At 36.0% G+C, this 14,353-nt stretch overlaps 1 protein-coding gene across 2 annotated transcripts in view; it reads right to left on the reverse strand.

Annotated features, from left to right (window-relative positions):
* Window positions 1-14,353, reverse strand: part of XIRP2 (xin actin binding repeat containing 2) — a 74,383-nt gene that overhangs the window by 44,117 nt on the left and 15,913 nt on the right. Inside the window, exons 1-2 of one of the 2 annotated variants that reach the window (XM_078451174.2) lie at window positions 6,076-6,222; window positions 1,327-1,464 (exon numbers count right to left, since the gene is read on the reverse strand). In XM_078451174.2, coding sequence (XP_078307300.1) covers window positions 1,327-1,464; window positions 6,076-6,132 — 195 coding nt within the window. In that variant the 5' untranslated portion in view covers window positions 6,133-6,222. Of the gene's footprint in view, window positions 1-1,326; window positions 1,465-6,075; window positions 6,237-14,353 lie in introns of those variants that run through there. The other variant, XM_060621452.3, reaches the window with a different exon arrangement.

The following is a 14,353-nucleotide window of genomic DNA, read 5'->3' on the forward strand; positions in this document are numbered from 1 at the left end:
AGTATATCCAATCTTAATTTCTTATTTACATTTTGTTTCTATTAGGCAAAGTTAAAATAAATCGTACCATAAATTTATTGAGCTATTTAGACTGCACATTTTTTTTTTTTTACTTTTCAGACAGAGCCAGAAAAAGAAAACAAATACTATTTTACATATCAGATTTTTAATCATTCTATTGTTATATTCCCCCCTACCTCTTCCACCCTCCCCCACACACATATGATACACACGCAATTGCCTTCATTTTGAAAACTTAGGTAACTCCAAATATCCTAGGGATTTTTCTCCAAACAAACAAACAAACAAACAAAAAACAACCTTTTATCTTCCACCACAAAATTTTAGAAGTTACTCTCTTCCTCGTGGAAAACATGGACCTAAATACGGCTGTTCACAGTGCAATTACTGTTTTTCAAAGTGCTGAGCTAAGTCTAATGGGTTTTATTACTGGGATTCTCCCATTCAAAAATCATCATAACCCGGGGCGCCTGGGTGGCGCAGTCGGTTAAGCGTCCGACTTCAGCCAGGTCACGATCTTGCGGTCCGTGAGTTCGAGCCCCGCGTCAGGCTCTGGGCTGATGGCTCGGAGCCTGGAGCCTGTTTCCGATTCTGTGTCTCCCTCTCTCTCTGCCCCTCCCCCATTCATGCTCTGTCTCTCTCTGTCCCAAAAATAAATTAAAAATGTTGAAAAAAAAATTAAAAAAAAAAGTACAGAAGGCCTGCACAAGAACGGCCTCAGTCTTAAAAAAAAAAAAAAAAAAAAAAAAAAAAATCATCATAACCCATGACAATATTTAGTGATATATGATAATGGAGGAATGAAATGGGAAAAAAAATCTTTTATAGCAGATAAAATGTAGAAGTTGCATTATGCAGTTTTATATAACATCTGGGTTCTACTACTCAATTCTTGATGATTTTAAGGAAAACAGAAAACTCATCACAATAATCAGCTAAATAATGCTTCAAATTTAATCTGTCCAAACAACCAGCAGATAGTTTATCATGAATTATAACCTAGAAGCAGAGGCTCAATGTAAACATTTGCTGTCAACATTTCTATTTACCTGTTGACTAACCCAGGAAACATTAGAAGCTGAGAAGAAAAATATTCCAGCATGGTGCCCTAGAAAAATGCTCCAAGTAAGGAAATCAGTACAGTGGTATGCTTTAAAGATGATTTTCTGAAGCATTTTAAAATTACAATATTTGTTAATGAGTAATGAAAATAAATGTGCCACTAAAGAGGGGGCTTTCTACATTGGCTGTGGAAGAGAGGACTTCAACCCTATGTGATTTATCCGTTACCTGTAGTAGTATTACCTGCTCAGATCTTTTCTGGTGCTGGTATTGGTACTGAGACAAGGTATTACAAGAAGAAGCAATTTTGTCCTTCTCAAATTGTTTCTTCACTCTGGCCAAACCACCAGGCACCGTGCACATTCCGGATTCCTCCATCATCTAAGATGATTGAAGAAAAGGGAAGATTCAGTTTTAGATCTGCTCAAGATGGGATTTGCAAGCTATTATTTTTTATCGCTGACAATTATTGATGGGTGGTATATTAAAAAATATAACAATACACAGTTATTTCAGTAGGCCCTTATAGAAAACTTTAATAAAAATAATCTCTCCGTGTTGTTTTCTCATTTATCAGTCTTTTGATAAAGTCAGAGGGAACTTAAAAATATTGAGTTAATTCTCCTCAACTCAGATAGATTTTGATATCTGGAGATTAAACCTGTAGAATGTATTTCTCTAATAATACTCAGACTAGTAGAAATTAGAACAATGGATTCAATTTTAACCCACAGTAAGGTTGTCATTAAAATCCTAAACATCTACATAGGCAACACATTATTCAGAATATTTAAAACATTTGACTCATTCCAAAATGTATTTAAATCACTAAACACGAACAAAATAATTTTCTCTTATGCAAAAATGTCAATATCAGTAATAATAACAACTACTTAATATTAGTGCTGAGTGATTTCTATGTGTTTGCATATATCTTGTCATTTGATGTTTCTCCAACTCCTGTGAGATATGGGCATTTAGCCTCATTTTAAAATGAGGAAATTGATATTTGGGGAAGTAAGACAACTTGTTAAGTTCTCATAGCTGGGGTGTGTGTAGGAGCTGAAATCTGAACCCCTATCTGTCTGTTTTAATGACTGCTGTTTGTCTTAATCACTAGTAGTAAAGGGCAGGCAGAAAAACAACTCCTCCGGGACTGGCATACCCCAGGACCCAGCTTTTAGTATTGTGTGAGAATCAGAGGGTTTAACGTCAGAAAAATTCTAGGCTATCATTGACATTTTGCAGAATAGAAAGCCTAATTCAATAGGCATCATTTGGAACAACTTGAAAAACACTGAGGAGCCTTGTCAGATCTCATGCCCCTGTGGGAAGTGTAGAAACTTAAGGGCTTTGGTTTTGATGATTCAACACACTCCTCAGCCTAGCAGGCACTCTAACCCAGATGGGATGATAACTCTCAAGCAAACAGGCCCCATGCCAACCAGCCCTCCTCTAGGAAGCTTGGAGGGCTGCTTAAAACTGGGAAGAGATTCAGCAACCCTTCAAACTACAGGGAGGTCTCCTGAGGTCTGGCCCAGTCCTGACATAACCTTGAAGCCTTGAGACCTGAAAGTAACTGGATACCTGTGAGCTGAGGCTCCCATAACATGGACTGTGGACTCCAGGGATCCTGGAATCTCTACCCAAATATGTAGTTTCTCAAACTGATACTAAAAATACAACTATTATCGTGGGTTTTCCTAAATTCCAAAATATTGGAGAGTGAGTTAGTACTCAGGATTATCTGAATTACTAGCAATTTCAAGTGGTTGCTTTAGCAAGTTCATAACCTTGACCTAATTCTGTGAACTATCCAATATTTAAGAATATGCATATCTGCTGTATGGAAAGAAGGATAAAAATGTGTATTTATATGTTTTAGATATATATTCTATCAAATTCTGCAACAAACTTCAAATATAAATCCCGGCCAGTTACGGCCATTTGATACATGTTAAGGTCATGAGAAAGTATGGCATCTATTTTGAAATTTAAGATAAAGAAGGGAAAAGGTGATTTAAGGCCACGATATTTCTTGTACCTTTCCCCGTTGCCATTTAATGTACATAAATGGCCTTCCTTGATTGATCAGACATAGATAATATAAGAGCATTAAATTATGGAAATTAAGGCAATTATTGTTAAGAAAAAGCCCACTCTTTCCAACAACTATAAACAATGTCCAAATCATGTGTAAATTAATCTAATAACCCTCAGTAATTATGTTAATGACTGAATACTTTCCTAGTAAGTGCATTTTCACAAAAATATCAGTTCTGATACTGAACGTGTTGCTTCTCATGTACGAAATGGATTCAAAACCCCCAAATACACCCATTCCTTTCCTTTCGCATTGCGCTTTGGAATCAGACCATGTTACATGTGCAAAAATGCATACAGTTGGTTATTTTTGTCAGGAGTACTACTATTATACAGTCTTGTTGCCACTCACCCACCTAAGTGAGGAAGTCTGTTGAGCTGTAGTTCAGTGGTGGTGATATGGTTTCTTTATTCAGCTCAGCTTGTAAATGAAGGTTTACATATGTGAGATGGCAGGACCTGCTCAAGGAGCGGTCTGTGGTCACGAGCTAGAGTGATGTTTCCTTGCTCAGGTGGAGAGAGCATCCCTGTGCCTTTGCCTTGTTTGGCCCCATGCACTGTACATTTCAACTAACCCGTGTTATTGTCAATGACCACATAACTTAGATTGTTTATATTAAACATTTTTATGTTGATCCTTATTCAATGTTTCTTAATCTCAGACTCAAATAAGATTTGAAATCTAATGGGTATGCCCATAATAATTAAGCCATTTTATTGACAAACTGATTTAAATACCTAACACAGAACCTAATTAAGTTATTTTAATAATAAAGTAATTTAGCTACCTAACACTTACCTAGGTGAATACATTACACAATCATCTATTTTCTTTGCGAAGAACTGGCCTTGGGTTCTAGGGTATAGTAGAAATAACATAATTGGGGAATTGGACAAATAGTAATTCTAATCCCGGTTCTGACACTTAAAACCTTAGACCAGAGTTTGTGAACCTCGGTTTTATTTCTTATAAACTGGGAAAACAATGTATTTTCCACATATTTCTTGTGAGTGCTAAAAAAGATAAAGGAAGTAAAACTGCATAGCACAGAATCTGGCATTTTAATTCATTGCTTAGCAAATGTTACCTCTCCCTTCTCTTCTAGGGTGCTTCTGCACACCATCACCTTTCCATGGGCATGACTTTTATTTAGGTTCAACCAAATGCCATCTGGCTGAGGCTAGGATCATCAAAAACTGATCTCAATGTGACTGAAATATAATGGATTCAGTTTGGGGCTGAATCAGAGACTTCCAGATTATGCACATAAACTAATGGGCTTTTTGTGTAGACAGAAATGTTGTTAATGGCAGTTTCCATGATTTTTTTTTTTTTTTTTTTTGGACAGAGAGCAGGGGGAGGGGCAGAAGAAGAGGGAGAGAGAGAATTTTAAGCAGGCTCCATGCCCAGTGCAGAGCCCAGTGCAGGGCTCAATCTCACAACCCTGAGATCATGACCTGAGCCAAAACAAGCAGAGAAGTGTTATTAAATTATTTATATGTAGGCTACCTTCATAATAGCATTAACATTTTTTTTTGTGTGTTTGTATTAAATAGTGGGATAATTTAGTTTTCTTAGTGCCCGATTTAAATATTCTGTTTTTTAGCACAGTATAAATACAAATTTGTCTTATGGTGTATTCTCCCAGTGCCTGTAAGATAAAAGTCTTCCAAAATAAAAAAAAATTGTTTACTAAATAACCCTTCTCTCACTAGGTACTTTCAAAATCAGTCTGTTTCCCCAAGAATCTTTTCTCCAATTTAGAACACTAATTTGTAGTAAAGTTCCCTAATGATCCAGCAGGGGGTGCTATCTAAGAGGACTGGCAGGAGGCACTGGAGTGATACTATTTATTTTGGAAGAGATCTAGCTACTTCTGTGATTTCTGTACATTCATTCAAAATCCGTGCTGCATCTAAAATGGATTTTAATGACTATGTAAAAACTTAAATGTCATTTAGAATTACAATATTGTTAATGAGTTTGGCACAGTCAGCCTTGTCTCTAAATAATTTGTAAAGAAGAATGTTAAGAGTAGCTATTTTAGAACGCCACCCTTCTTGGCTATTCTTTCTCTCTCTTTCTCTTTTGGTTAAATGAACAACTTTGCTAATTTGGAGATTATAATTATAAAAGAGAAACCTTATATTCCATTAAGCTATAAAGCTGCTACTAATAAAATGACTCATCAAACCCTGTGGATTGAAGGCCACAGATGATAGAACTCAACAAATTCTTTTGAATATGACTTTATTATGCTTTGGCTCTAAAATTGGTGGTCCTACTGAATCCTGCTGTTTCCTATAATCATAATTGGTTTAGCAGAGTGCCTACATTGCTAATCTCCCTCATTTCTATGTTGATTAAGCTACTCCTAATGGATTTAGTGCATACAGAGAAATGAGAAAAGCAAAAAAAAATTTATACTGCCAGTGAATTTAAATGAACTATACATGAGACCAAGGAGGGCGGCATGCAGACCCACATTATTAAAATTTGAAATTAATTCCCAACCTTCCTGAGGAGAATAGCTATAGGTTAAATGATAATGATGGCAATAATAACACATTTATACTCTGCCTTATGGCTTACACGTAAATTATCTCTTTGACTTCTCTCTAAGATCCTCTGTGGTAGATGGCTATTCCCATTTTTCAGTTAAGGAAACTGAAGCTCAGGGAGGGGTTAAGATAGTAGCCCAAATTCACACAGCTAGTAAGTAGCAGCACTGAAGCTTCAATTCACATCCTTGCCTTTGATTCATACTATGTGCTTTCTCTGCTTTATCCCACCACCCAGTGGTATTCTTGCATTACAGTGTAAGGAGAGTGTGCGAAGGGCAGACAAAAAGCACATTGCCTAATGCAAAACCACCAGGAGCAGCTTACATTGGCAGAGAAGCTGCGGCAGTCACCCCTGGAAACAGCAGCCTGGTACCTCGCCATCCGCTCCTTCAAGGACACCACCTCCTGGAGGTCTGACACACCTTCGCTCTGTGCAGCACTGTCTTCTGCAAACCCACTGGCAGGCTTATTAGGGCCAACGGTCACTGCAAACAAATGTAGCACGCTCAGATAGGTGTTTCAGGCTTTGAAAAGAAAATACCATCACCTTATGAACAGTAAAGGCATTTAAAATATCTGCTCTCATAAAGCAGACTGCATCATTTCACAACACTGTATTTGCAATGTTCCACAGTCTCCCTCTTTTCTTCAGGCTTTCAAGCAAAGCTACAAAATGCCTCTACAGAAGCATATGCTTATGAGAACATCAAACAAAAATATTGTCTCTCCTCCTACTCCTGTGATTATTCTGATGAAAGACAGTGATTTATTAAGAGCTTCATGATGTTAATAATGAACATTCCTGAGGCACCGTGGGTTGAATTTAGGTTAAATGCAGTAAGAGCATTTTCTCATTTGCTTCTCTTGTTTAACAACCTCATGAGGTAGGTGCTATTATTTTCTAAAATTTATAGATAAGAAAATGGAGAGTCACAGTGGTTAAAAAACTTTCCCATGATCACACAATTACTTAGAGGCAGATGTGATGGGTGGACCAAATCTTTAGAATGTCTAAAAATTGCTCTTTGCTTGTCTCCCCACCCCTAACACTCAGGAGATGGATCTAGCCAAAATAAGCGATTGCCATGAGAATTATAGACTGTGGATTTATTTCCTTTATTCATGGAGACCTGTAATACATGAGAAAGAAATAATAGTACTTTAGAAAAAGCTTTGTCAGTCACCCATTTCAGATGGCCTGATATTTCCCCATTTAAGCCATCTACTTGACAAAAATACAGGGTAACAGGAATTACATATTTGGAAACAGAGCAAAAGACTGATTGCATGATCACAGAATAACAGTTGTTAGAAACAGAAAGGTCCTAAATATCATATAGTCTTACCTAATCTAACAAGCTCCTTTTTGGCATAGGAAAACATGTCTAAATGTTTCCTTATGTGAAAGGAAGACAAGGGCCCTCCGTGGTTATGTGATTCTCCACGGTTTTTTAGTTATATGTGCCAGAGCTGGTCTCAAAATTAGATTTTCGTATTTAATCTAGTGTTCTTTGTTTGATGGTTTACTATTCACTGTTAAAGAACTCTAATTCCAAAATCATTGCAAGGGTTTTTTCTGGGACCAATCAGTGTATATATACGTACACATATACACATGCATATGCATGGATGCATATATATTCATTGCTCATTCATGCACCTCCTGCCTTTCATCTTAGGGCTGGTATTTTCTGGAGCTCGTAGAACAGGGCTCATTGGTATACTTTATTTGGATTGGTTTGATTTCATCACTGTAGACCATGGCCCAAACAATCCCAGGTAACAGATAACCAAGCTGTTTCTTTTCTTTTCTATTCTTCATACCTCCTCCCCCAGCTCCCACATTGAACCATCTTATAGAATCCTTTTGGTTAAGGTTTATGTATACAATAGCAGTTGAGAGCAACCTATGTGATCAGAAAAAATTAAAAATCATTTGTGTTTTGGCTCCCTGAGTATCTGGTTTTCCACAGAGACTTCTTACTCAAATAAACATTTTCATATATTTCAGTTAAAATTGTAAATATGTTTTACTTAAAATGCTTTCAAAAATACAAAATATACAGGAATACAAAGTTGTGATTATGAATGCTATGATTGTACAACACTGATTTGTTCATAACAAATGTCAGTTTTGAAATTCACCTGTCATTCAAAACCTCACATTCATACAAAAGTACATTCCTTCAGTTGATTCCGATAAGAAGACATTCTCCCATACCACATGATAAAGAAAATACATCTCTATTTTCCCCTGTGGATTATCTATCTGCACAGACGAATTCAGTTTATATTCAACTGTACTATTACTTTGTTGTGAATGATTACTATATAGATTTTATTGAACATGACTCCCTAAAGTTTTTCCACATTAACACCCAAATTTCATTTTGTGTATTATTCATAAAAGATGTCATTCTTTTATTTATCTTAACAGAAAGTCACAGTTTATTTTTGCTAAAATTTACAGATGGTATTTACTTTTCAAATATTTGAGTTTTATCATTTTTCATCCTACTGTGAAATGCCCAAGACTAATGGTCAGGAAATCAGTGACCTGATTATTAAGAAATTTGTATTCCATTGCCTTATGGCCTTTCATTTGGATCACAGACAAGACACTACATTTTAATCTCTCCATTTCTCCTTCCTGTCTGTAACTTTGCCCACACAGGTAGTCATGGAGTAGAAAACTTACTTGAGTTAACAAACCGTGTCCATATTGTTTCCTAACCTTCTAAGTTAATACCTATCAATTTCTTCATCTGAAAAACAAGGTGATGCTTCCTGCCCAGTGTACTATAAGGCAGTGTATCCGTCTGCTCCTATCTTGAAACTGATGACACTGGATGTAACTTTTTAAGGTTGAAAAGACAGCTTCTTTCCTAGGGATAAGTGAGGAAAAAAACAGGGACATTTGTCCCCTGATCTATTTCAGAAGGCTTGAATGCAATTGAGATTGGAGAACAGTGTAAAATGAGTTTAGGGAACCTTTAAAGAGAGAGGTGACAAAGAAGAACAAATAAAGATGCTCTTGTCACAAAACACCTATGGAAAAATAGGGGGAAATTTGCATACCTGTAAGTATGTAAATCAGACTATGTAAGAACATGCCATAAGGCTAAAGTGGTCTGTGAAAAAGGAAGGGAAAAAACAAACTCTTCAAATGACTATTTCTGTTAGAAGGCATTATAAATACTAAGATCACAAAATCATTGTACTAGAAGTGACTTGTCTCTGGGGCTTAGTGGTAATTCATTGTGCAGATGAGTATGAAAATCCAAAGAAGTTCAGTGAATTCTCCCAAATCTCCAGAGTTAATGGCATAGCTGGACATAGACTCCATTGCACCCTAAATATTGAATGTTTTCTTTTGTTTGCTGATGAGAAAATAATTGCTAATCTACCCCAAATGTTCATTCTTTGCATAATAGAATAAATCCTATAAAGCAGAAAGAACATATAATAAGTAAGCACTTTGGAAGAAAACAAAACACAAAAAATTATGAGGTGTTACCATGAAAACTATAACACACCAAGGATAAGAATGTCTTTTATAAGAATTCTGAGGTTCTTAGGAAAAATACTTATGTTATTATTTTTTGTAATATACTACAGATAGATCCACTTTCTATTTTCTTAAATCACGAGACTTAAATCATGTGACTACAGATCTATTTTCTCGCTCTCCAAACATGTGCTTTTCCTCTGCAGTTTTTAAAAACAAAGTGACTAAATCAATCAACCAATAAAATTTGCCCAGTTACAGAACTTGTTATGTCTTCTTGAATTCTACTTTATATGGTAAGTCCATGTTTAAAGCACTAAAAAAAAAAAGCAAAGTAGTACAATAGAAGATAGAATGCTCTTCCTTTCTTGACCAATTATTCACATGCCTGTAGTCGGTCACAGAAGGATGACCATGCATCCTTGGCATCCTATGCATCCTGTGTTTCCTTGGAGCAAAATAATAGCTTTAAGAAGTCAGATGTAGAAAACAATGAGAAATAGTCAATGTAATTAATACACTCTTGGATTTTCTTCTAATTTCACAGCTTCTATTATTAGGGAAAGAATTCTTAGAAATATGCACAGGCTAGTATTAACAGACATTTCAAAAGGGCCAATGTTACACTTATTATAAACCATTCTTCTAACCAGCTGTTCAGGAAATTTTAAATTTGGAATTCTGTGGTTTATAAAAGGATATGCTCGCTCTTACAACATTAACAAATAACAAATCTATCTTCATTTCCCATTAAACAAATAATTGTCTAAAATCTGAAGTAACAAGTTATATATATAAACCTAAAATCTTCAAAGAGTAAGAACTTGGAGATAAAGGTCAATGGTTTGATACATAGTGCTGGGATCAGTGTGTTGCTCAAAAATATGGTCAAAGTCAGAAAAATGTCTATTCAGAAATACCCAATGTGGCACAGTTCTCAAAGCCAAGTGCTTTGTCATGATCTTATTTCTAAAGCAAGATTCCATCTCAGCACATTTTCTAAATGTAATATTTCTTCTTCCTGCAAAATATGAGAGGTACATTCCTAAACTGTAGTGGTGGATCAAGTTTTATGGAAAGGATGACCATGTTATGATACTATAATGGATATAATTGGATAAAGGATAGATATAAACACCAGATGCTTCAAAACTGGCTTGCACAAATACCGTTTAAATTTTTGTGAGTCACCTTATTTCTTTTCCCTTTTGCCTACCCAATGTGGGTTACGTGGAAGTCTGTAGAATAAAGTTTAAGATACTTTGACCTCTGTATTTCACTGACAGACCAGTTGCTGGTGTTATGAGATTCATATTAGCTGTGTCTGATTTATAGGAGGCTGAGATAAAATCAGAAGAAAAGAAAGCTGTCAGAGATGAGAAAAGAACCAGAGGTATTAAAGTGTTTAGAAGAATTAAAACACACACTGAAGGCAGTAAATAGAATAATATATGCTATAGCAATGTGAAAGGAGATGCCAGAGAAGAGAGAGCAAAATCCAAACCTTACAATTACAGCATTGCAGTGAGAGGCTGGGGGAGTAAGCAGAACATATCATATATATTTGAGGAAAAATTGCTGAAAATAAAAATTTGGGCATAGATTTAAATTATTTACCATAATCCAGAAATAAAATTAAGTTTAAAGCACCAATATAACAATAAATCCTTGTAAAACTTGAAATGTTTTACAAGGAGAGAGAAAAGTTCTACAATTATCTAGACGTGAAGAGTTTCTGTGATGAAAAAACAAAATTCAGACATCCTTAGATGCCCCCTTTATAACACTAAACACTAAAATCAATTAGAAAATTGGATACTGGTTACTGAAATTTCAGTTCTGTGAGCTCAAGTCTATATGAGTCCACTTTGGTACTCATGTGAGACATCAACACAAAGTCAAACACAGTCCATGTGACAAAAGTCAGTCAGAAACAAAGGGTTTTACCATAGAATACCTAAACAAGAAGGTAGAAATAAGATCAGATATAACAGTCATGAAAATAAACACAGGTCAAACGCCATACCAAAAGACAAACAAATAAATCCAACCATATGCCGCTCACAGGAAATAAACCTAAAACAAGGTTTTAAACATTTAAAAAGAAAATATTGGGCAAAAATGTAACAGGCAAATATAAAATGAAGAACAGTCATCATGGCTATATTCCTTTCGTGCAAAATAACATTAAAGACAAAGTGTACTAAATGAGATAGAGGGCCATTCAACAGATAGAAGATACTAATCCCACTGTGAAGCTGTAACCCTGTAGGCCTCTACATGCTAACTAGCATAGTACAACAACATATAAACACCATCAGTAATAAGAAAAAGGAGAGCTTTATGGGAATCTAATTGCTGTGGGTGACATTCACATATCTCCCTCCATCTTTGCCATATGAAATTTCAAAAGGAAATGATTTGCATTATATAATTAAGAAGGCTTATTTTAATATATTTACTCATTATCTTTAAACAACTATTGGTTATCTACAGTAAGCATATGATACATTTACAATGCACCTTTCAATCTAGTTGGAAAGAAAGGCAGGAAATTATAACCCAAGAGTTAATAGGTTTGTACCAGCTAAGTTGGGAGCCTATGGGAGAGGACATAATCCATTCAGGTGTATCAATAAGCAGGTGTCAGGGCAAGCATCCTCAGAAGGGGGACATCTGCCCTGAAACATGAAGGAGCTGGCCATGTGACTATGTGGAAGAACAAAAGGGAGGAGACAGCAGCATTGCCAATGAATCATGTTGGGGAAACTGGGTAATGATTTTGTGGAAAGCATCAAACAGTTCCTCATGTCACAGCATGTTACAGAGTATTAGATGGAGTTAAGAGTTAGATGGTTTTTAAAAATGATAAAAAATCTTTAGAGAAGTAGCAAATGATTTCAGTTGGACTTTCTAAGCACAAAAAATTTAAAGTAAAAAATTTTTTAGTGACTCAGTCGGTTAGGCGTCTGACTCTTGATTTAGCTCAGGTCACCAACTCATGGTTTGTGGGATCAAGCCCCCATGGGGCTCTGCACTGACAACATGAAGCCTGCTTGGGATTCTCTCCCTCTCTCTCTGACCCTCCCGGCTTCCACACGCTCTTTCTCTCTCAAAATAAATAAATAAACAAAAAAATCTTTTAAACAAAAATAATTATAAGACAAAAGGAAAAGTGGAGGGGCAATTGTAATAAATAAGCTAAAAGTATTACTTTTTTCAATAAAGTACACTGACAAGTCAGAAATAAAATTGTAGACATGATTGAAAATAAAGGCCTCAAAAGAATGATTCACAAATAAAAAATGATAGCAAATATGTATGAAATGGTTTCTACGTGTCAGACATTAATCCATTTAGTGCTCTCAACCACCCTATGAGGTAGAGACTATTTTTATTTTTTATCTCCGTTTTTCAGATAAGGAAACAGAGACACAGGAAGCTTGCAAAACTTGCTCAAGATAGGTGGCTGGTGAATTTCAGAGCTGGAAGGGGAAGCCAGGCAGTCTGGCTCTAGGTTCTGTGACTTTACAATCTGTGCTACTTCTCAAGAAATACACGTGTCCAAAAACCAAACCCAAACACTCACCTTCCCAGTAAACAGATGAAGCGAACTTCAAACAACAAGGAGACTGTTCTGTCATGAACTGACTCCTATTGCATATATAATAAAAACATATAGAAACTAGTCCCAGAGAGCTAACCCAGTATATAATTATGACTCAAAAGAAATTCCAAGTTTTAATAGTAATTTGAACTCTTAAGCAAATAAACAAGAAGATAATTTTTTTTTCTTTGCAATTTTCTAAAGCCAATCCAATAAATCTTTATTTAGTCCAAACTAAGAGCCAGGAAGAAAGTGAGCTGGTGGGCCACAAAGAAGCCCACAAAGCTGGTACAAACACAGATATCAGCTTCAATAAGGCAAACACACTTTCAGTGATGCATCAGTAGGCTTCCTGCTGTATTTTGGATGCATTATAAAGAAGTCAACTCTTTAGTACTTGGAAAATTGATTTAGAACTAAATTGGGAGAGTGATGAACTAACTTCTATCAAATCTAAACATATGATCTATAATCCAGCTCAGACTCGTGTACAGGATATCATACTGATGGACACAGCACAGGCTCACAGCCATTAGCATGAATAAGTTTTCTGTAATTCTCAATATTTGCATATCCCTCAGCTAATAATAAAATTCATCTCTTTTAAACATTCATATTGCTGCTGCCAAGTCAAATTTGTAATCAATTTGAGTTTTATATATTTTACCCTCATTTGAATATTATAAAACCAAGAAGTAGATGGAGAATAAAATGAAAGAGCAAATATACAGCACAATCTTGCATTAATTTATAGTTCTTAAAAAAATACATGGAGAGGAAGGGCAAGGAGTAAAATGAGTGAAAGTGTGTGCCATGACAGCACAAAAACTGTACTGTGGCATCCATCCAGTATATGAGCAGAGTGAACCAGATTCCATTTTTAAAACTAGCCTCCGTATGGTCCTATTCCCTCCAAATGCACTGTGTTGTTGTGTATACACTTGTCACCTTCCCCCAAATTTTTCATTCATTCGAGTTCATTTGATTACCATGCTTTATACATTAACAAAAACAGATAACCTCTCAGGGTAAGAAAAAGAATTAGTTCTTGCCTCCTTACTAACCCTTCCACCCTTCCCTAGCCAGTACTCTCCCAGTTCACCAGATACTGTACATCCAGTTGCCTGTGAGAGGAAGAAGACAAGATTCAGCAATGTTGTAAAGCAAGATATTGGTCCTCCAACAATGTTCACATACTAATCCCCAGAATCTGTGAATGTGTTATTCTACATGGCAAAGGGGACTTTGTAGATGTGATTTAAGTTAAGAGTTTTGAGATGGGGAGATTATCCTGGATTATCCAGATGGGTTCCACATAGTCCCAAGGGTTCTCATAAGTTAAAGAGAGAGGCAGGAAAGTCAGTCAGAAAGGAAAGGTGATGACAGAAGCAGAGGTAGGGTTGAGAGAGAGGGGTTGAGGGGGGCAGTGCAGATTGTACATTACTGGCTTTGAAAGCAGAGGACATGAGTTAATGAATGTCGGCAGC

This window comes from Panthera onca, chromosome C1, assembly GCF_046562875.1.
Source record: "Panthera onca isolate mPanOnc1 chromosome C1, mPanOnc1 haplotype 2, whole genome shotgun sequence".
NCBI lineage: Eukaryota > Metazoa > Chordata > Mammalia > Carnivora > Felidae > Panthera > Panthera onca.